Here is a 21,766-nt window from a genome sequence, read left to right as displayed (position 1 = left end):
CGACAGGACAGCACACTGAAAATAAAGCAGACTGTCCCACCAGCATCTGAAAAAAATTTGGATGTGGTGCATGTGACAGGGACCAGAGGAGTGCTGAGCAGTGTGGAAATAATCCCAAACTTACCTTTGTTCAGTTTTATTCATTCATTAGGAAAGCCTCTGTATGGACATGAACCCCCACTGTGTTTTTTAATATCCATATAAACTTATGTAGGACAGTTTTCAGTTTTGAAAGTATTGTATTTTATCATCTAAGGCACATTTGTTATAATCGTGCATGCATGTGTAACTACTATATACTGTATATATATACTGTATATTACAGTAAAATACGTTTTTTATATTCTGCAGATTGACTGCTGGGCGGCTTACAGCTGTGGGGGCTGCTTCACTGTCTCAGTCATTCCTCTACTGTCCAGAGCTTAAAGAGATCAGGTAATAGCCATTTTTCTTTGATAGGCTATATTTGATCTTATAAAACATGTGATGGGCTGAAAAGAAAAGGATGGAGTACATATTATTATAATATTATAATATATATTTTATATGTATACAATTAGCAAGGTTTGTCACTACTGTGACCACAATGATGAGGGGTAAACTACAACAGGAACTGAGCAGCTCCACACATAGGGGTATATTTATCAAAAAGTGAAGTTAGAGATCGCCACAGTCATCTAGAGTCAAATTCCTCCACTCTAAATTAATTTCTATGTGATTTTGAAATGTGTATTAATCATAGGATGAACTTTCACTTTCACCCATTGATAAATACTCTTTTTAAAAATCCCATAGAAATGAATGGAGAGAGGCGGAATTTCACTCTAGAGGACTGTGATCTCTGCGATCTCTAACTTCACTTTTTGATAAATATACCCCATAGCCTCAATATTGGAGCTTAGTAAGTTGATAAACAAGCCTTTTTTTACCTCTTTACATGTGCCTTGTTCACAGCAGTATCAAGGTACATACTTGTACTAATCTTAATATGACTTATTGCAAAAGAGAGAAGCTGTTACATCAATATAAAATAATGTATAACTGTTTTCTTACCTCTGAATCGTAACATAATGGCATATAAATAATTCTGAGAGAGAGAATTCACCGGCGTTTAATAAAGTAAAAAGCAGCAAAGGCTTGCCCTGCTAAAAGAAGTCTGTGAATTTTCTCTTGGCTACTTTGGAGGTCGCCAAACCCTCTATCATCGTGCACCTAGCTAATTATACTGGGTGTAGTAAGGGTTTGCGGTTGCTTCACACGTTCCTATAGAAATAATTCTACCAAATGGGTGTGCAGTCTATGGCAGTTGAGCAAAAAATAGTTGTCAATAGATTTCTCTTAATATGTGCCTCTTTTTATCCAAAAGAGAGAAAATGAAGCACATATTTTTCTTTACTTTATAATTTGATTAATAATAATGTTAAATAATATTCATATATTTATGCCATTTCTAAATTAATTCTAAGCATAATTATATAGAAAATGCATATTTTAGTAAAACATAAACCCATTGTTCTGATATATCCAGTTGTTTGGGTCTAAAAGGTGCTTTAAATCAACACAAACTGACTGCATTAATCATATAGAAATAAAGACAGCAAATGACCTGAGCATTTATATTAAACTCATGCTGAAAGTATATTGGAGATGACAGGAAAGATTAAAACCATGTCAAGACCAAGGCTGTCCAAAAATTAGATTGTGTTCTACCAGTAGGTCTTAAAGGGATACTGTCATGGGGAAACATTTTTTTTTCAAAATGAATCAGTTAATAGTGCTGCTCCAGCAGAAATGAATCAGTTAATAGTGCTGCTCCAGCAGAATTTGCTCAAAAGAGCAAACAGATTTTTTTATATTCAATTTTGAAATCTGACATGGGGCTAGACATTTTGTCAATTTCCCAGCTGCACCAAGTCATGTGACTTGTGCTCTGATAAACTTCAATCACTCTTTACTGCTGTACTGCAAGTTAGAGTGATATCACCCCCTCCCTTTTCCCTCCAGCAGCCAAACAAAAGAACAATGGGAAGGTAACCAGATAACAGCTCCCTAACACAAGATAACAGCTGCCTGGTAGATCTAATAACAACACTCAATAGTAAAAACCCATGTCCCACTGAGACACATTCAGTTACATTGAGAAGGAAAAACAGCAGCCTGCCAGAAAGCATTTCTCTCCTAAAGTGCAGGCACAAGTCAGATGACATGGGGCAGCTGGGAAATTGACAAAATGTCTAGCCCCATGTCAGATTTCAAAATTGAATATAAAAAAATCTGTTTGCTCTTTCAAGAAATGGATTTCAGTGCAGAATTCTGCTGGAGCAGCACTATTAACTGATTCATTTTGAAATTTTTTTTTTTTCCCATGACAGTATCCCTTTAAGGTAGTGACCCATAGATCCAAGTAGCCCAGCGTTGTCCATAAGAAGTTTCATTAGATCACTCTTTTAGGTATTTTAATTATTCAAAAAACAGTGGCTTCAGAGAGTAGTTGGGTTATTTAATTAAAACACAGTGGGCCTCATTTACAAAAACGGGGCAAAATACAAAAATATTGATGGAAAGCACCCTCTTTGGGTAGTTAGTACATAGGTATTCTCTAAAACCCCAAGCTTGTGTATTAAGTTTAGAGTCTTGGGGGACACAAGGTTCTAAGGGCTTGTTTACTAACACTGGAGATAATTTTGGGAGATGATGTCCATGACAACCAATCAGCAATTATATTTAAACCATCACCTACAAGTTAGAAAACAAAAGCAAATATCTGATTGGTTGATATCTCCAATGTTAGTAAACATGCCCCCAGCTAGCCTTGTTCTTAATGTCCGCTTGATAAAATTGCCATGGTTGGATATATACATTTTTACATATATTTTTGTTTTTATTTGGATTTGTTTGGTTGAATTAGCTGCATTCTAGATATATGATATTTTTATACATGTAGCTTTATTGGGTATGTTATTTTGTTACAGTTTGGATGGCTGGCAGGCCCAGAGTTGTGGGATTTGGGAAGGACACAAAGGCCAAAGATTTAGGGCAACGATTTAGGGGTGGCATGCTACTCACTTGCCAAATTTATAGGGAGCTCTACCACATGCTGCACCTGCTTTCAAACCTCCTAGAGTGCTGCACAGGTTGAGGGGGAACAGGGGTGTGGGTTGAAATGGGATCACCTAGGGCCAATAAATTTGAAATGGCTGGTAAAAATCTTCTTGTATTTTCCAGGACATCACAAATATTTGGTGAACAAATCTGGGAATGTCCTAACATCCAGAAGTTTAATTGCACTGTTAGTTGGAATGGCAACGTTACTGTAACAACTTACTCCGGTAGGGGTGGTGGGGGTCGGTGGGGACGCCTGCCGCACTCCAAGCGGGGACGCCCGCAATGATCTTCTGCGCCTAGGGCGGGCGCGCTGCGTCTTAAATGGCGCGAATTTTAAATGTATTTAAAGGTACATTTTCTTTTTACAAACTGCCCGTGATAGGATTGTGTTTCCTGGTGCTCCTGAGCCTTGTGCTATTTGTTTGCTGTATCCTGAACCTGTTTGATTCCTGTTGTGACCCCTGCTTGGCTATTTTGACTATTCTGACTTCGGGATTCTGACCCTTGCCTGATTACCGACTACCTCTTCTGATTAACCCTCTGATTGACTTCCTGGTTTGACCCTTGCCTGCCTGACTACGTTTATATTCTGCCTGCCTCGACCTGGCCTGATCTGACGACTCTTTTGGCTAACGTCTTGTACTACCATCTTCTGTCCAAAGACTTTGCTTTACAGTCGTGCCCCTCTGCCTATCCAGAACCCTCATCTTGCACCTCTCGTTTAAGTCCAGGTGGCATCCAAGTAAGCCGAGGGCTCCTCCCGAGGTCACACTACTGGTGAAGCACGAGCTGAGACCAGGGTGCCTGGTGTTTGTTCTGGTGTTGGGTGCCGACCGTGACAGTTACATGTAATGTTGGCTAGTATTGCAGTGCTAATTTAATTACCCTCCTCCTAGATCAGTAAGTGTAAAGTTTCAAGGATCAGCTACATACTTCAGGAACTATACAGCTGACTTGAAAACATTCTATACTGATGGCTTAATAACAAAACATTTAATTTATATGCAAATATGTGTCTCTAGATATGTTTGAACCTAAAATTAGGTGCACTGTTAGTGCACTGGGGCAGACGAAGATAAATGTTTTTGTTTTTCATGCTTTTGCCAGTCCTCCACCACACCTGTAACCAGAATCACTTTTTTATATGTTGTAGGGACAGTTGGTCACACAAAGGTATACCCTTACTATGTTTCTAAATCTGTAGTGGCTGTAGTGTTTAACATATATTTTTTGGACTCTTTCTCTCAACAGTTTGCAAGATAACCGCCTAAAGACTGAAGATATGGTTATTTTTCTTGAATTATTTTCTAAGATGGAGCAATTAAAAAAACTTGAGTGAGTTTCAGAAGAGCTACACATTTTCTAGATTACTTATGTTGATGTAATTTCTTAATGATGTTTACTCTGTTCTTATCTGCAGCTTGAGTAACAATGATATTATCATCAGTGGTGCTCTGGCTTTGGCAAAAGTAGCTGCAAAGTGTCCCAACATCACAGATATTAACATTAGGTAAATTACATTTTTGGTTCAATTTATTTATTTTGCTCATCAGCACTTGGGCAAGATATTTGTACTATTTTGGGTACCAAAGGCAACCAATATAAAAAAAAAAAGCAGATCAGTAGTTTTCTGCCTTATGATATAGGATTTGTCTGACAACCATTACAGCCTTTAGGGTCTATTATTTATCTGCACTTATACAATCAGGCGCTTCCTGGGTACTCGAGTATAGTTGAGTTTATGTTTAGAGTGCATGAAACACATTTAACAGTGATGAAAGGAATTTAACCTAATATCATATTGGTTAATAGTTCAGTTTTTGTCCATGTATTTTAGGTGTGACAATTCTACAGCCATCTTTTCATCAGAAACTACGCTACTGTCAAGGTAAATGATTTATTTTATCATATAATCACTGTGACCCCAGTCATGTCTATACAAATTATTCATATATTAATTACATACATGCCTGGCACGTCAGTGTGTTGGGACAAATCTTGGTCACAACATCAAGATGCAAAATGAAGCCCAGCTAAATGTTTTAATATCTTTTCATCTGTGTGCTGAATACTTATATTTTTATGTCCTAATATGAAAATACCCCCCTAGCGTTGTTTAAAAGTACAAATGTACTTTTGCTCCTACAGCCAAACACTATATAAAAGTACAAACCTTATATGACTCATTTCCTTTTGTTGAGCAGGCCTCCACTATCTGAAGATATGCCCAGAAAGAAGGAAATAAGGTATCATTAAATACATTTAGCAGAAAATGTTCAGCTGAAACACTTGCACACTTTGTATCTAATGAAATAATTTACAAGATTAAAGGATGCATTGTACATGTTCTGTTCAAAATAATACAGGAATTCTCTTATCATAAGATATTTGCATTCATTGTGATTATAATATTGACTAGAGCTGCACATCTGAACAGTTTTTTTTAAATGGCTTCATGTGCTTATTGTTGTTAACATACAAACCTCATTCTTTAGAAATATCACAATCTCAGTTAGGTTTACAGGTGTCTACAAATAATACCATTCTATATTTTTTCACAATACATCCATAAAAACACCAGAATTAAAACAATAGATATTAATAAACTTCGCACAGCGCAGAATGGTTCGCACAGTAAAAATATTCTCCCTGCCCATGGTTTTATTTATAAAGCTAGATAAGAGTTGTGTACTTGTGCAAAAAGAATTGCAAGGGTTTTTTTTTGCACTGCGAATATCCATAAGAGCTTTTTAAATATGGCAAAAACACAAATTGTGAATATTCTGCGTTGACTTCTACATGACCTCGACAGGTTTTAGCTGGAGTATTTTAGAATTTGGATTTTTAGCAGCTTTGGGTTATAATAAATCTCTAAAAATTCGGGGGGGGGGGGGGGGGTGGGGGTTTCCTTTAAAAATTAGAGTTTTCCCCTTAAAAACTCGATCAGAAAAATTTGAGGTTTAATAAATAGGCTCCTAAATGTCATTACATTCTTTGTTTTAGATAAAGTGAGCTTAGTTGTGGTTTCAAATACCTCTAAAACCATTACAACCCAACCTTTAATAAACAGGCCTCCACAGTTTGTAAAAGGTGATAGCTAGAAAAAATTAGGTTTTTATTACAGGAGACAGAAATTCTTAATATCTGCTTGAGGGAGTGGCTTTAAAAAGTAGAATGATAGTGATTTTGTGCTTTTATTAAATGTTTTGAGCCTTATGTATTAATTGTCTGCTATTGTCTGTCTGTCTGGTTATTGGGTTAATGAACTTGATTACATGATTGACTGCTAAAACCAATGCTCGACTGTCACACATCTGAAATGCTGTGCAGTGGTTATGTGAGCATAACTGTATGTCTCAGAGAATGTGAAAGTCAATGTATCTTCAGAATGAGCATTTTTTGTTACTAAAGGTATATATGTGTCTGTAAAGAGCAGGAAACAGGAATTACACACAAGACTCCATGTTTGTAAGAAGCAGACCAGTGTTCATGTGAAATACTGATGTGAATAACCATGTGTTGAGTGTTTGGATGGAACATTTTAACTAATGCACCACTTTATCTCAGTTACAGTATGTGAGGCTATAGTCACCCTGTATAAAGCATCTAAATCTGGGTTATGTGGTTTTATCTCCCAAGAAATAAAATTGTCACTATGGAGCCCCATATATAGTTTAGCTAAATTACAACCTGGTTATACTTTTACAATAGAAGAGAGTAAATCAGAGGAGCGCACACTGGATCGTTTAAAAATGTGTGTCTTTATTCGTCAGCATTAAAAAAACGCACGTGGCATTATGGGCCTGACGTGTTTCGGGCACTTCTGCCCTTCATGGCATGTGAGTTTGAGTGGTGTCTTTCCTTGTGCAATACTTTTACACTTCCTAATATTTTCTTGCAGCCTTACACACTGTGACCTGACCTCAGCTGACATACAGCATCTTGTACAGATACTCCAAGAACTCTCACAGATTTCTGATATAAAGTATGTCACAAAAGAAAACTGGTGAACTGTGAGGGTATACTACCACTTTAACATCATCTTAATTGTTGTTTGCCCAGTATGCATTTCTGGCTTGTGACTTGTATTGCTTGTTTTACTTTTCAAAAATGTTCCAGTGCATGCTTTTCATAATGGCAATGAATAATGAAAGTATTGTTCTAACTGTTGTTATTATACAAAAAAGTGTATGACAAACATTATGCATTTAGAAAAGATTGTTGATCTATATATGCAGTACATCATTGCAGTTATAATGCCTTATGCAAGACGCATATATGAATAGTGGTGTTTTTAAAGGACTTCTACCAGAGCATGTGACTGACCAACCAATAACTCACCGACATCATTCTAAAGCATTAGTCCCTTATTCAGCGTGACTGACCAACAACCTAGAATAAATGTCTTAGCTGCCGACTCAAGGTGATATAGGTTTTTATCACCTGCAGATTAGCTATCCAAAGAGCATTATTTTGATTTGATCTTTGTACATGTTGAAATTGTAAGGTGCTTCATAGCTCTCATGATTCATTTTTATATATCTATCCAGCATCAAAATATTAGTTATATTAACTACTATCTTATAACTAAAACAAGATCTCATTTAAAAATGGCACGAATGCTGGTTTGGAATTGCTAAAGAACAAAAACATGTCATAATTAGGCTGACAAGGAGTAAAAAGTGTTTTTTTTTCAGTTTATCAGATAATCCTATTGGAGACTTTGGCTGTATGCAGCTGATTAACAGCTTGCCTGAAATAGAGATTTCTGGCCAGTTAAGGTAAGTATTATATTATACTTTGATAATAATGAGTTTTCTATTTGTCTGCCCTATTTAGGGTTAGTCCACAGGAGGAGATTCGGGGAGATTTAGTCGCCTGGCGACTAATCGCCTCTTCTTCTGGGGGACAATCTCCCCAAACTGCCTTCGCGTGTCTTCCCATCCGCTATAATGAAAAGTCGCCTGCGCTAAAGCACACGCGGCATTTCTTTTCCGAAGTCGCCCGAAGTTGCCTCATGAGGAAACTTCGGCGACTTCAGAAAACGAAGCGCCGTGTGTGCTCCTCGTGTGGACTAATCCTTATTATGATGTTGCCTTGAGATTATGAGATATAAGCTTTTATCCTGTTGCATGGAAACAGTTTTTCAGAGAATTAACATTCTCATGTTTTGCTGGTAATTGAGCATCACTCCTAGATAATATCCTCAAGTTGCCAACATGCTTCTTTTGTTCCACCAAAAAAATCTAATGTGTGAACAATACTTTCTGTGCTGCAGTTGGGGCCCCTCCTTATATCAGTTTCTAACGTGTTTTTGCTCTGATTGCAGTTGTTTGTAATCCACCCTCCAAATCAATTCTCAGTTAGCAAGCAGCCAAATATGGCGTGAATTTAACCTGCTCCTCACAGGAGTAAGAACAGGCACTTCCGACAGTACATAAATGTATAGTGTATTTATTATAAATCTGGATAAATCTGGAGCTAGAGGGATTTTCTACATGCAGAATAGTATTTCTCTGCTCCATTTTTATTTGGTAACAGAGATTTTCCCTACTGGTGGTATTTGTGCTCAATATATGGCAATAACACATTATTATATATGGGTCAAATCTGGATGGCTATCTGTCTTGGAAATCATTCTAGCTGTAAAATGGGTCACCATTTTTTTTTTCAAGTCTTCATAGGACTCAGATATCTGTTGAAGGCCTGTCTTACCTGGTCAACTCTATGGTCTCTTGTCCAAGAGTAGAAAAAGTGGATATCAGGTAAACCTGTAATTACCTATACTGTTCATATACTTTGTGTATAAAATACCAATTGACTGTTGTATGCCCATGAACTGTGGTGGTAATTGTTCATAAATTCCCTTGTCTTGGTGAGATGGATACTGCATGCTATATATTTAGGGAATCTCAGTACTGGCTGTAAACTGACAGGTATTATTACATCTGCACATTTTACAAAACAAAATGTAAAGCAATGTATACTTTGCAGTAAGGGAATGTTAAGGATGTTGGTGTGTAACAAGATGTAGCCAGTAAAATGTTTCTTAGTGCCTGTTTGTTGTTTAGGTTTATGCAGCAGACGGCAGCCATTCATTTTCTACCACAGCCTGCTACAGGACCCAGAGAGATCAGGTACTGTCATCTATCTTTACATGTCATATGAGTGGTATGTTTTCCTTCAATGTGCTGCTTTCATGTGTACAGCCCTGTTTGGGTGGCTTAGGGTAGTGCATGTTCATTTACTTGGTGTAATCTACAATATGTTCAATGTGCATCTGTGTAATTTGGCTAATGAATGTGTTACAGGCTGTGCGGTATCACAAAAACATAAAAAATACAGTGTTTCAAGCACAAGTTAGTGTGCATATAGTGGTTTGATAAAAAAAAAAAGAGGGCAGCATGTAGGCTTTTACATATGCAGACAATCACAGACTTCAAGATTTAAAATTAGCGGAGAAAGTGGATTTACAACTTTTCATTATGATTGCACACATTCATTCAGGCACTGAGAACTTTGTACTTGCAGCTTGCCTTGTTGAGTACAGCATACTTTTAATTCAGAACTTTGGGTTAAAGAGGCATCCAAAGATTGCATCCATTGACCTTGTTGCATGTTTTCATTGTAGTGCTATCATAATAGTATTGCTGCATATGCTCACACAAGTGATGAATCTTTTGTCCCTGACAGCGGCTGTTTGAGCCTAGCAGCAAAAAAAAAAAAGAAAAAAGAATAATAGCTTCATAGAGATGTCGATATCCTAAATCACATTTGTTTCCAACCTTATTATTAATACGTATTTATAATATGGTAACATATTCCACAGTGCTGAACAATAAATGCCTATATACATTGAACATGCCTGCTTAACATGTATTGTTCATCTGTTGTTTATCTAGCATTATTGTGGACATTTTAATTATGTTTATTTGGTTCTGCAGGATAATTGGCTTTCGGCTTCTTAATAAAGTCTTTGGAAAACTTTGTTCCATATTCCAACAGTGCAGCCACTTAGCAAGCTTGGAGTAAGTGAATTTGATTTTTTTAAGTAGTCCACAGATATGTATACCAACAGTCACTGCTGTTTAATAGAACATAATATGCTTTATAATCATTTGTATCTCTTAGTTTGTCTGAGAACAGTTTGGAAAATTCTGGAATCAAGCAGATAACAGAGGTTCTTCCTGATCTAAAAAGTATGCGTTGTCTTAAGTGAGTATATTATATTTCTTACATGTGCTCAGTGATTACTCACACTTCTCCAACAAATTGGAAACTGTAACTTTTAGCACTATTTTTCAGCTGAATGTTACAATGGGAGCATTAAAGAAGTGGGTGGGTAATGAATTTGCATCTCTGCCCAGAAATATATTATACTCAGGCATAGCATTTTAGAGTTTCAAAAATGTCAGGTGTCAAAACTAGTGGAAGATAGTTTTGACACCTAGTTGATCCTGCTGAAAGTGTGCCTGAATTTATCAAAACATGTGTAATTGTGTACACACTTTTGGATGAATCAGATGAAAGTTGTTCCAAAATTGTGAGAGCTGGTTGCGCCATTACTGGTGCATTACTGCTGCTCACTGTGAAATTTGGGCACAAGTCTGTTGCACCTATTAACCCAATCTGCAGTGAGAACCCTGGAATTATTTCCATCTTTAGGATGGCTGTAACTCTATGGTTCATAACTATAGCCCAACCATACCGAAGTGCAACACAATTGTGTCCATTTAGTGCAACTGCGCTTTAAGCAATGAATGTAAAGAAGCCCTAAAATACTCATGTATACTGTATACTATAATGTCATGGGCAGTCAATGCAAAGGAGGGAAACCATTGCAATATAATATAAAATTCACATAACTCAGTGCTGGCCTCTTTATGAGCAATACATTTGAATTCCTACAGGCAATGCAATCGGTATGATTGTTGCATAATAAATATTGCTTTTTCTATTTTAGATTGAATGGAAATAAAATCTCCATGGATGGAGTGATTTACCTTGTGAAGTCTTTTTCCTCCATTGACAACATGACAGATGTTTCAGTTAGGTATGGTCAAAAACTTGTCGCTGTAACCTTATAACTTAGCACCCATTGCTACATCTATATTTTTTCTTTTCACTGCAGCTTTGCTGGGAGCCAGAAAGTTGAAGTTACTTTTCAAGACAAGGAAAGGTACAGTTCTCTAGATTGATTAAGAGAATCCCTAAAATGTAGTTGATATTAAGAAACGGTGGTGCTTTGCTTTGGCAATGTGACTTCCATCCAGTTCTGCAATATTAAACGCAAGACCAAATAAAAGAATGTGATCTATTTTATAGAACTGTCCTCCAACTAAAATCCAGTGGAGCTGATATGGCCTGGGATATGACATGTGATTTCTTATGGCCTTATAGACTTACTAATGTGATATCATTATTTAACAAATTGTGGTCAATAAATCAATTCAAATAAATCAAAATTAACAAGGTCATAGCACCTTAAAAGTAGTGCCCCATGCAACCCACCAGACACACAGGGGCAAATTCACTAAAGGACGAAGCGCCTAACGCTAAAGAAATCAGAAACCCTTTCCATCTCTTTCCTGAGAAGAACAACAAGAACAGTTAATTCTTAATTTTGCTTCTGAATGTATTTCTTTCCTACTGTACAGTCTGAAGAACTGACCAGCAGGTGGCATTGTTCTTACAAAATCCCGTTATCGAGAATGTTCAGGACTTGGGGTTTCTAGATAAGATATATTTCTGTAATTTGGATCTCCATACCTTATGTCTACTAAAAAATTATTTAAATATTTAATAAAGCCAAAGAATTGTTTTGCCTTCAATAAGGATCATTTATATCATTGTGGGGATGAAGTATAAGGTACTATTTTATTATTACAATAATTTTCAAAAATTTTAATTATTTGCGTAAAATGGAGTCTTCGGGAGTCTAGTGTAACAATCAATTTCCAAAAAGCTAACAGTCTGTATAATTTGCTAGTACAGGTATAGGACCCATTATCCGGAAACCCGTTATCCATAAAGCTCCGAATTACGGAAAGGCCATCTCCCATAGACCCCATTTTATCCAAATAATCCAATTTTTTTTTTAGATGATTTCCTTTTTCTCTTTAATAATAAAACAGTAGCTTGTATTTGATCCCAACTAAGATATAATTAATCCTTATTGGAAGCAAAACCAGCCTTTTGTGTTTATTTAATATTTACATGATTTTCCATTAGAAATAAAACATGAAAATCCAAACTACAGAAAGATCCATAATTTGGAAAACCCCAGGTCCCGAGCATTCTGGATAACAGGTCCGATACCTGTAGTGATTACTTTATTATACAGTAAATACTATGTAATATACAATTACCTTAATATAAAACTGACTACAGAAATGTCATTAATGGGTAAAAAGTGCCATCTGCAGTTCAGTTTATTCACAGAATCAAAGTTATGGGGAAAAATCACTATTTGCAAAAAAGGAAATATCCACATCAATAAACATAATTAAATAGATAAAAATAAATACTTGTACTTAAGAAACCCTTAAGGTGGGCAAATATCTGTAAAATTCACCATCAATCAATATGCATGTCCATAAATAAGGAAATATCAAAGGTTCTCCTCTAAAATGTATGTTCTCACTATTTCTACAGTGAAGGTCAATTCTGCACTGTTTTATTATGTTATTTATTTTAATATGTATATCAAAAAATATAGGTTTCACACTGAACTCCAAAGGGCATACATATATATGCACACAAACTGTGGAACCAGGGCACACAGCAAACTACATTATTCACTCACCATATTGGCTTTAGGGGCAATTTTATAAATGCTTGAAACTGAATGCTATTTTTGTTGCATTATTGTGCATTTCACCATCATATAATGCATTGCACATGCAAAATGCATGATAATACAGTATAAACTAGACAACGTTTGTAATATTGGGAAAAGTATGCAGTGATATGGAAAATCAAAACACATTTGATACTAAGGGGCAGATTTATCAAGGGTCGAATTTCGAGGAGTTAAAACCCTCGAAATTCGACCATCGAATTGAAATCCTTAGAATATCGAATTCGAAGGATTTAGCGCTAAAATAGCATTCGATCGATCGAATAAAAAAAAAAACATTTCTAACTATATTTAGTGATCGAACAAACTATTTTTATTCGATGCCAAAAACTTTAAAAAATGCACTGGAAGGTCTCCATAGGCTAATATAGCAATTCGGTATCTTTAATTTGCCGAAGTATTTAAAAAACTATTTTTTATTCAAATCGTTCAATTTGATCGAATATAGCCAAATCGATGGTTGAAGTACCCAAAAATTTACTTCGAAATTCGAGCAGTAAAGTAAATCTGCCCCTAAGTGTTTATAAATATACTCCTTAAAACATTAGACATTGCAGTAAATGTTAAATGAACATGAACACCAAAAAGTGTTTTGAAGTAATGAAAACAGAATGTTCTGCACTGGTAAAACTGGCATGTTTGCTTCAGCAACACAACTATGGTGTATAAAAACAAGCTGCTGTGTAGCCATGGGGCAGCCATTCAAAACTAAAATAAAGGAGAAAAGGCACAGGATACACAGAAAATAGCAGCTAAGCTCTGTAGTATACACTGGGATTCTTCAGAACTTATCTGCTATGTACTGTGTATTCTGTGCTTGAATGGCTGCCCCCATGGCTACACAGCAGCTTATTTATATTAACTATAGTAGTGTTTCTGAAGCAAGCCCACCTGTTTTTCCAGTGCAGGGCACCACTACATTATATTGTCATTCCTTTAAAACACCATTCAGTTTTTAGCTAGACTTGCCCTCTATGATGTACTTTGCAAACAGAAGTTATAAAAGTGTGATTTTCTTACAAAATAATAGAAGCACAATAACTCTGTTTTTCCTCTACAGGCCTAGAACCTCCATGACTTTTGCTAAAGGAACAGAGGAATGGCCTGAACTGCCGAAAACATTCAGGTGAAAATTACCTTTCTTTACCATATATAAGCGATACAACGGAAAGAAAATCAAGCTTAATGTGCCTACAAGTCTTTTCTCGTTTCAGTCCCTTTTTACCCTTATAAAGTCCACCTGGCAACACAGTTTTCTCCCAATCGGCCTTCTTCTCAAATTTATGTCACTACCTCCTATCAGAATCTGAAAAACATCAGTTCCTCTTTTTCTTACACTTTCATTGGATTTTCTTTGCTTTTTCCATTACCCTGTTTATTGGTGCTGTATTTATGCTGTATTTTTTTAATTTGTTCAGAAGTTCTGCTTACATTGCTCACCTTAATAGCTGTACTCCTCCACTATTAAATACGTGCACGTCTTTGGGAGCTAGGACTCAGATTGATAGCCTGTTTCCTGTTGTGCTCGTTATACATCAATGTATGAAATCTCATGGACTTGTATTCCTTCATACGATCCCACTGTATTTGTTAAGATAATGTAATAGAATAAATGAGATTAGGACATTAGGTAAATGTATTATGACAGTATTCCTTTAAAAGATAGAGAAAATGGCAGCTCATTGATCTACTTTCCATCTCACTCTTCACCTAATCTGATCTTGTAATATAAATGACACACATCAGAGTTGGTGCTACATATGTTCACATAAAGGGCCAGATTCAATTCAGTAATAAAAAGTTATCTCATGGTTTATCATGTGAAACTTGACCTCTGGTTTCCTTTTGATAAAATGTCAAGAACAATCAGCAAGGAGGTTTCAGCCTTGTTTCTATTCTTCATTATAGTCATTCTGTATTCCTTCATCCAATCTTCCAACATCTGCCTAAATTGCTGTAATCACTTTTGCTTCTCCTTTAGCCTCACAGAATGTCGCATAACTGCCCAGATGCTGAAGAAGCTTTTTCATGTTCTAAAACCATGCAAAGCGCTCACCATGATCAAGTGAGTGCATGTTTCATCAAGGGTACTCCAGTTCAGACCATGGGTGAATACTGTGCATTAGGAAGGTGTCATCAAACCCAAGTAGAAGATGATGCAATGTTTGCTCTGTTGGCTGGAGTATTTGTAATTATGTTCAGGGAGTTAAGTTAATGTCACAAATGCAACATTTTCTGAATTCAGTTGACAAGTGTAGGAAAAATTGCTAATGTGCTTTGGAGAGGAAGAAACATTCTCTGAACAAGTACATAAGCTATAAAAGCGTATTTGCTCAAGATGTCCATAAAAGTTAGTAAAAAAGATGGTGGAAATGACAGAAGAAAGACGTAGGTTTCATCATAAGTATAGGAAGGGATTAATCACTTTAATGTTGGTCAGATTTTGGATATGGGTTGATTATGAGTGTTTCAATGGTATTGTTTAAGATGAAGTGGAATTCTTTTAGCAATAAAGGGTGCATGTAGTTTCAGAAGAAGAAAATGTATTTGATCACCTTAAAGAGGTGGTTCACCTTTAAGTTAACTTGTAGTTTGATTGGCCTTAATTTTTTATAGTTTTTCATTTATTTGCCTTGTTTTTCTAACTCTTTCCAGCATTCAATTAGGGGTCACTGACCCCATCTAAAAAAACAAATGCTTTGTAAGGCTACAAACGTAGCTACTTTTTATTACTCTTTTTTCTATTCAGGCCTTCCCCTATTCATAGCCCAGCTTAGTTGCTAGGGTAATTTGGACCCTAGCAACATGATTGTTGAAATTGCAAACCAGAGAGCTCCTGAATAGAAAGATAAATAACTCTAAAACCTCAAATAATAAAAAAATATCACTCTCAACATCATACTAAGGGGCCGATTCACTAACTTCGAGTGAAGGATTCGAAGTAAAAAAACTTCGCATTTTTGTGCTCCTCGACTATCGAATTGGCGTAAATTCGCCTGAGTAGAATGATTCAAATAGATCGAGCGCAAAAACGCTGCGACTATTCGCCATTCGATAGTCGAAGTACTGGATCAAGCGCAAAAACGCTGCGACTATTCGCCCATCCGATAGTCGAAGTACTGTCTCTTTTAAAAATACTTTGACTGCCTACTTCGCCACCTAAAACCTACCGAATTGCTTTAAAAGCCTATGGGAAAGTCCCATAGGCTTGTTTTCCAAGTTTTTGATCGAATAAAAAGGCATTCGATCGAATGAAAATCCTTCGAGCGAATATTCGATCGAGCGCCTATTCGCCTGGCGAATATTCGCCAATTCGACTATTCGCCAGCGCGTAAATTCGCCTGAATTGTCTATTCGATTCGATTCTATTCCCCAGTCGAATTTCGAGGGATTTAACCCCTCGAAATTCGACCCTTGATGAATTTGCCCCTAAAAGTTAATCTGAAGGTGAACAACACCTTTGAGATGTTTGCATTCATCTGGATCATCTTATAGAAAGATAGGAACAGCTGAAATGACTGAACTTCATTTTCTTTGTAAAAATGTAACATTGGAATTATGTTCTGGATATTACAAAGACTTACAAATACAGGAAGGAAGTGGTTAGATATAACTACATACAGTGACCAAAAAGAAAATGCACAGAAATGTTAAAAAATATCAATACTGGATATGCATGGTCTACTAATCTTTTAATTTTAACTATGAATATCTCTATTTAAGTCAGGGGTTTTGTTAAAGATGCAAGTACAATCACTGCATTTTGTAATGCTTTTAATTTAATTGTGTAAATGATGAGAAGTAGCAGTCCGGCAGATTTCATTTAGACAATAAAGTTGAACTATGTATTTTTTTTTCAGCCGAAATTACTAAGTTAAGTAGAATGTTCAAGATTTTACAAAGGGTGTGACTGTTTTGGCGCAACATATTTTTCAATTCAGCTTTATTCCTAGTTAAAGATCCAATTGATGACAAATAACACTTCCTCTCAACAGCCTGTCCAACAATTCGCTAAGTTGCCAGATGATTGAAAACCTTCTCACGTACCTGCAAGTGTTCCCCAATCTGACATTCCTAAAGTAAGTTACTGTATGATTTTCTGCAAATGTTAAGCCAAAATGAGAAATAAAGATAGTGCCACCAGTAAAGCTATACCTCCTAAATTAAAAATAAAAAATAATTGTTTTGTTCAAATCCAAACCAAACCATAATTTGCAAATTTTGCATTAATTTAAAAAAAAAAAAGTCACATTAGGATTTCGGTTCAATATCTGAATTGTGGCAAAAGTGCTCAGATTTGGCTGAATTCTGGATTCAATGCATTTCTAATTCTAAATGACTAAAAGGCCTGGGACTTCTGGTTTTAAAGGCCACAGAGGCAAGAGGTAGCAGGGTTTATTTATAATAAACAGGTAATGGTTGAGAACTGCTGTAGCCTCCTCTGTAATGGTATGCTACTCACTGAATTCTCTATGAGTAAATACACAGGGATTTCAGGTACATATATACAGTACACGAAAACACTGAAATCCACTAGCCATGTGCATATTCCCCTGCCCATATTTTTCCAAGTGCAACTCTATTTGGAAGACTATATAGGATTTCCAGCCCAGTAAGAAGGTCAATGTGCTGTCTTGCAAATAGAACAGTATCAATGCAGTTCAGGGCTGCACTTTAGCCAAACTGTAAATATTGTTTCTGGTTAATTAAACAATTTATCTATGTTCATTTTGTTTTGTTCAGTTCTATAGTTCCTCTTTCAGGTGCCAGAACAGATTTTATCTTTAACACGTTGTCATTATTCCCTGTCCTTTAGCATCAGCAATAATGACCTGTCTTCAAACTCTGTTTTGCTGCTGGTAAATTCCGTAAATCTTTGTAATCGAATTAAAGAAGTTGATATCAGGTAAAATTTAGTGATAAAATTATACATATACATTTCCATCACTTTGACTTACAGTATGACTGCCTTTCACATCTCCAGTAGATCCAATTTTTCATCACTTCTTGAAAATTATTGATTTTGTTTCTCTGGGCCTGCCTTTTCATGCTATTCTATCATGCCATGTGCAACTGATTTCTCATATGCTATGTTTTGTTAAACTCTACCTGTTTTTTAAACATACTGTGACCCCTGATATGTATACTTAAACATGGCTGTATGCCCTTTTTCATAACCACACCCAAGATTGAATGTTTAAGGAACACAGAGGGGGTTATTTACTAAACTCTGAATGCAAAAATGACAAACAATTCATGATTTTTTTTATATATATATATATATATATAAAATCGGACTTTTAAAAAAATCACGATTTTTTTTGGAATTGATCAAACCCCCGAGGATGGAAAAGTCTGAATCTGAAAATCCGGCATCTCAGACCTGTCGAGGTTGCATATAAGTCAATGGGAGACGTCCCAATAATTTTTTTGATGTGCGCTGGGTTTCGTGCAATACCCCAAAGTTTTCAGAGTTTTCAGGTGAAAATTCCAAAAAAAATCGTGAAAATCGGATGAAAAAATCCTCTAGATAGACTATGGGGTATATTTATCAGAGTGAAGTTAGAGATCGCGAAACAAACATGCAGAACGCCATTACGGGTAGGCAGACATGACTTCCGGTTGTCGAAGAAGAAAGCCGGTCTGAAGCGGCAACTAACAAATGTCACAGGGTGCTGGCAAGCAGGTGGCAACCGGTTCATTCAAGGTGGAACCAAATGTAAATTAAAACTTCATCTTTATTAATCCGAATAAAACAAATTATACACGAGGGCAGGGAGAGTAGCTTGACGCGTTTCGTGACCAATACGTCACTTCATCAGAAGCTCAAGCACCTCCCTTCAAAGAGCACATTTTATAACCACCACCAATAAAGGAATAAATTCACCAATTAAAAGGTCACAGTAATTGCGTGTTAGCCAGATCTGACTATACTTGTATTAGCATAAAGAAATTCAAATCGATTAAATAAGATTAAATGTAGAAGGGTATTTCGAGCAAAAAAAACATGATATGAAACATGAACTGATATAATAACATTTAAACTCAATTGATACAAAAATTGCTGCCTAAAAAAAGGGAGAGAATATCTCATATGATACATAGTATATCAATATTAAAGTTGCAATTGATTATTGTAGCAAATTGTAAGTGTGTCAAATAAGTATAGCTATATAAATATCACTCTAGGTATCAGTGCAGAGAAGACAAGCGCTAGCATATAAAGTATATAAAACAGAATCTAAATATTAAATATTATTAATAAATCTAAATACAACCGAGTATTAATAGTTTAGAATAAACAACCCTCGGGAATTATTATCATGACGGTGGGAAGGACAGAAGTTTGAAGTTTGAAGTTTGAAGTTAGAGATCGCCACAGTCCACTAGACTGAAATACCACCTCTCTCCATTCATTTCTATGGGATTTTTAAAGGCGTATTTATCAATAGGGATGTAGCGAACGTCGGAAAAAAAGTTCGCGAACATATTCGCGAACTTGCGCAAAAACGCGAGCGGTTCGCGAACGGTTCGCGAACCCCATAGACTTCAATGGGAAGGCGAACTTTAACATCTAAAAAAAAAATTTCTGGCCAGAAAAATGATTTTAAAGTTGTTTAAAGGGTGCAACGACCTGGACAGTGGCATGCCAGAGGGGGATCAAGGGCAAAAATGTATCTGAAAAATCTGCCTGTGTGTGCTTGGAAGAGATAGTGTAGGGGGAGAGCTGTTAGTGATTTCAGGGACAGATGATAGTAAGTTTGCTGGCTAGTAATCTGCTTGATACTGCTCTGTATTGGAGGGACAGAAGTCTGCAGGGATTTGAGGGACATTTTAGCTTAGGTAGCTTTGCTGGCTAGTAATCTACTGTTCTCTTTAAACAACTGCCATACGTTGACCTTGTAGGCATTGTTTGCCCAGTTTTTTTGGACGCAGCCACTGAAGCACAGTTGCCAGAAAAAATATGCCATATAAATGCTGAAAATAGTCATTTTTCGCCATACGTTGACCTTGTAGACATTGTTTGCCCAGTTTTTTTGGTTGCAGCCACTGAAGCACAGTTGCCAGAAAAAATATGCCATATAAATGCTGAAAATAGTCATTTTTCGCCATACGTTGACCTTGTAGACATTGTTTGCCCAGTTTTTTTGGTTGCAGCCACTGAAGCACAGTTGCCAGAAAAAATATGCCATATAAATGCTGAAAATAGTCATTTTTTGCCATATACGTTGAGTCAACGTATGGCAAAAAATGACTATTTTCAGCATTTATATGGCATATTTTTTCTGGCCTCTGTGCTTCAGTGGCTGCGGCCAAAAAAACTGGGCAAACAATGCCTACAAGGTCAACGTCGTTGACCTTGTAGGCATTGTTTGCCCAGTTTTTTTGGCCGCAGCCACTGAAGCACAGAGGCCAGAAAAAATATGCCATATAAATGCTGAAAATAGTCATTTTTTGCCATACGTTGACTCAACGTATATGGCAAAAAATGACTATTTTCAGCATTTATATGGCATATTTTTTCTGGCCTCTGTGCTTCAGTGGCTGCGGCCAAAAAAACTGGGCAAACAATGCCTACAAGGTCAACGTCGTTGACCTTGTAGGCATTGTTTGCCCAGTTTTTTTGGCCGCAGCCACTGAAGCACAGAGGCCAGAAAAAATATGCCATATAAATGCTGAAAATAGTCATTTTTTTGGTCGCAGCCACTGAAGCACAGTTGCCAGAAAAATTATGCCATATAAATGCTGAAAATATGCATTTTTTTGGTTGCAGCCACTGAAGCACAGAGGCCAGAAAAATTATGCCATATAAATGCTGAAAATATGCATTTTTTTGGTTGCAGCCACTGAAGCACAGAGGCCAGAAAAATTATGCCATATAAATGCTGAAAATATAAATTTTTTTGGTTGCAGCCACTGAAGCACAGAGGCCAGAAAAATAATGCCATATAAATGCTGAAAATATGCATTTTTTTGGTTGCAGCCACTGAAGCACAGAGGCCAGAAAAATTATGCCATATAAATGCAGAAAATATGCATTTTTTTGGACGCAGCCACTGAAGCACAGTTGCCAGAAAAAATATGCCATATAAATGCTGAAAATAGTCATTTTTTGCCATACGTTGACCTTGTAGACATTGTTTGCCCAGTTTTTTTGGTTGCAGCCACTGAAGCACAGAGGCCAGAAAAAATTAAACCAGTAGGGTTTGCACCCTAGTTTGTAACGGTGGCGGAGGGAGGAGGAGGACGCTAAAGGACAGCTGTGTGTGGAGTCATGAGGCTTGAAGAGAAGGACAGCTGCATAGAAGTCAGAACAAGTCTTCCGGCGTGCAGTAACCCTCCGAGATCCACCCCTCATTCATTTTAATAAAGGTCAGGTAATCGACACTTTTGTGACCTAGGCGAGTTCTCTTCTCAGTTACAATCCCTCCTGCTGCACTGAAGGTCCTTTCTGAGAGCACACTTGAGGCTGGGCAAGACAAGAGGTTCATGGCAAATTGTGACAGCTCTGGCCACAGATCAAGCCTGCGCACCCAGTAGTCCAGGGGTTCATCGCTCCTCAGAGTGTCGATATCTGCAGTTAATGCCAGGTAGTCCGCTACCTGCCGGTCGAGGCGTTCTTTGAGGGTGGATCCAGAAGGGTTGTGGCGCTGCCTTGGACAGAAAAACATTTGCATGTCTGACGTTACAGACTGGCCAAAGGGCTTTGTCCTTGCAGGTGTGCTCGTGGCAGGATTACTGGCACCTCTGCCCCTGGAATGTTGATGAGTTCCTGAAGTGACATCACCCTTAAAAGCATTG

The 21,766-nt window shown here is 36.9% G+C and overlaps 1 protein-coding gene across 4 annotated transcripts in view; it reads left to right on the top strand.

The window, feature by feature from the left end:
* The window catches only part of LOC108713498 (protein NLRC5-like), a 96,042-nt gene that overhangs the window by 28,132 nt on the left and 46,144 nt on the right, over positions 1-21,766 (top strand). For all 4 annotated transcript variants that reach the window (XM_041590146.1, XM_041590144.1, XM_041590147.1 and 1 more), the window contains exons 8-24: positions 352-435; positions 4,357-4,440; positions 4,526-4,615; positions 4,943-4,993; positions 5,310-5,351; positions 7,007-7,090; positions 7,803-7,886; positions 8,781-8,870; positions 9,177-9,242; positions 10,050-10,133; positions 10,237-10,320; positions 11,069-11,158; positions 11,237-11,284; positions 14,025-14,090; positions 14,946-15,029; positions 16,960-17,043; positions 17,781-17,870. In XM_041590146.1, coding sequence (XP_041446080.1) covers positions 352-435; positions 4,357-4,440; positions 4,526-4,615; positions 4,943-4,993; positions 5,310-5,351; positions 7,007-7,090; positions 7,803-7,886; positions 8,781-8,870; positions 9,177-9,242; positions 10,050-10,133; positions 10,237-10,320; positions 11,069-11,158; positions 11,237-11,284; positions 14,025-14,090; positions 14,946-15,029; positions 16,960-17,043; positions 17,781-17,870 — 1,305 coding nt within the window. The remainder of the gene's footprint in view (positions 1-351; positions 436-4,356; positions 4,441-4,525; positions 4,616-4,942; positions 4,994-5,309; positions 5,352-7,006; positions 7,091-7,802; positions 7,887-8,780; positions 8,871-9,176; positions 9,243-10,049; positions 10,134-10,236; positions 10,321-11,068; positions 11,159-11,236; positions 11,285-14,024; positions 14,091-14,945; positions 15,030-16,959; positions 17,044-17,780; positions 17,871-21,766) is intronic.

The sequence above is a fragment of the Xenopus laevis genome, chromosome 4L (assembly GCF_017654675.1).
Source record: "Xenopus laevis strain J_2021 chromosome 4L, Xenopus_laevis_v10.1, whole genome shotgun sequence".
NCBI classification, from domain to species: domain Eukaryota; kingdom Metazoa; phylum Chordata; class Amphibia; order Anura; family Pipidae; genus Xenopus; species Xenopus laevis.
This window is presented reverse-complemented; position numbering and strand designations above follow the sequence as displayed.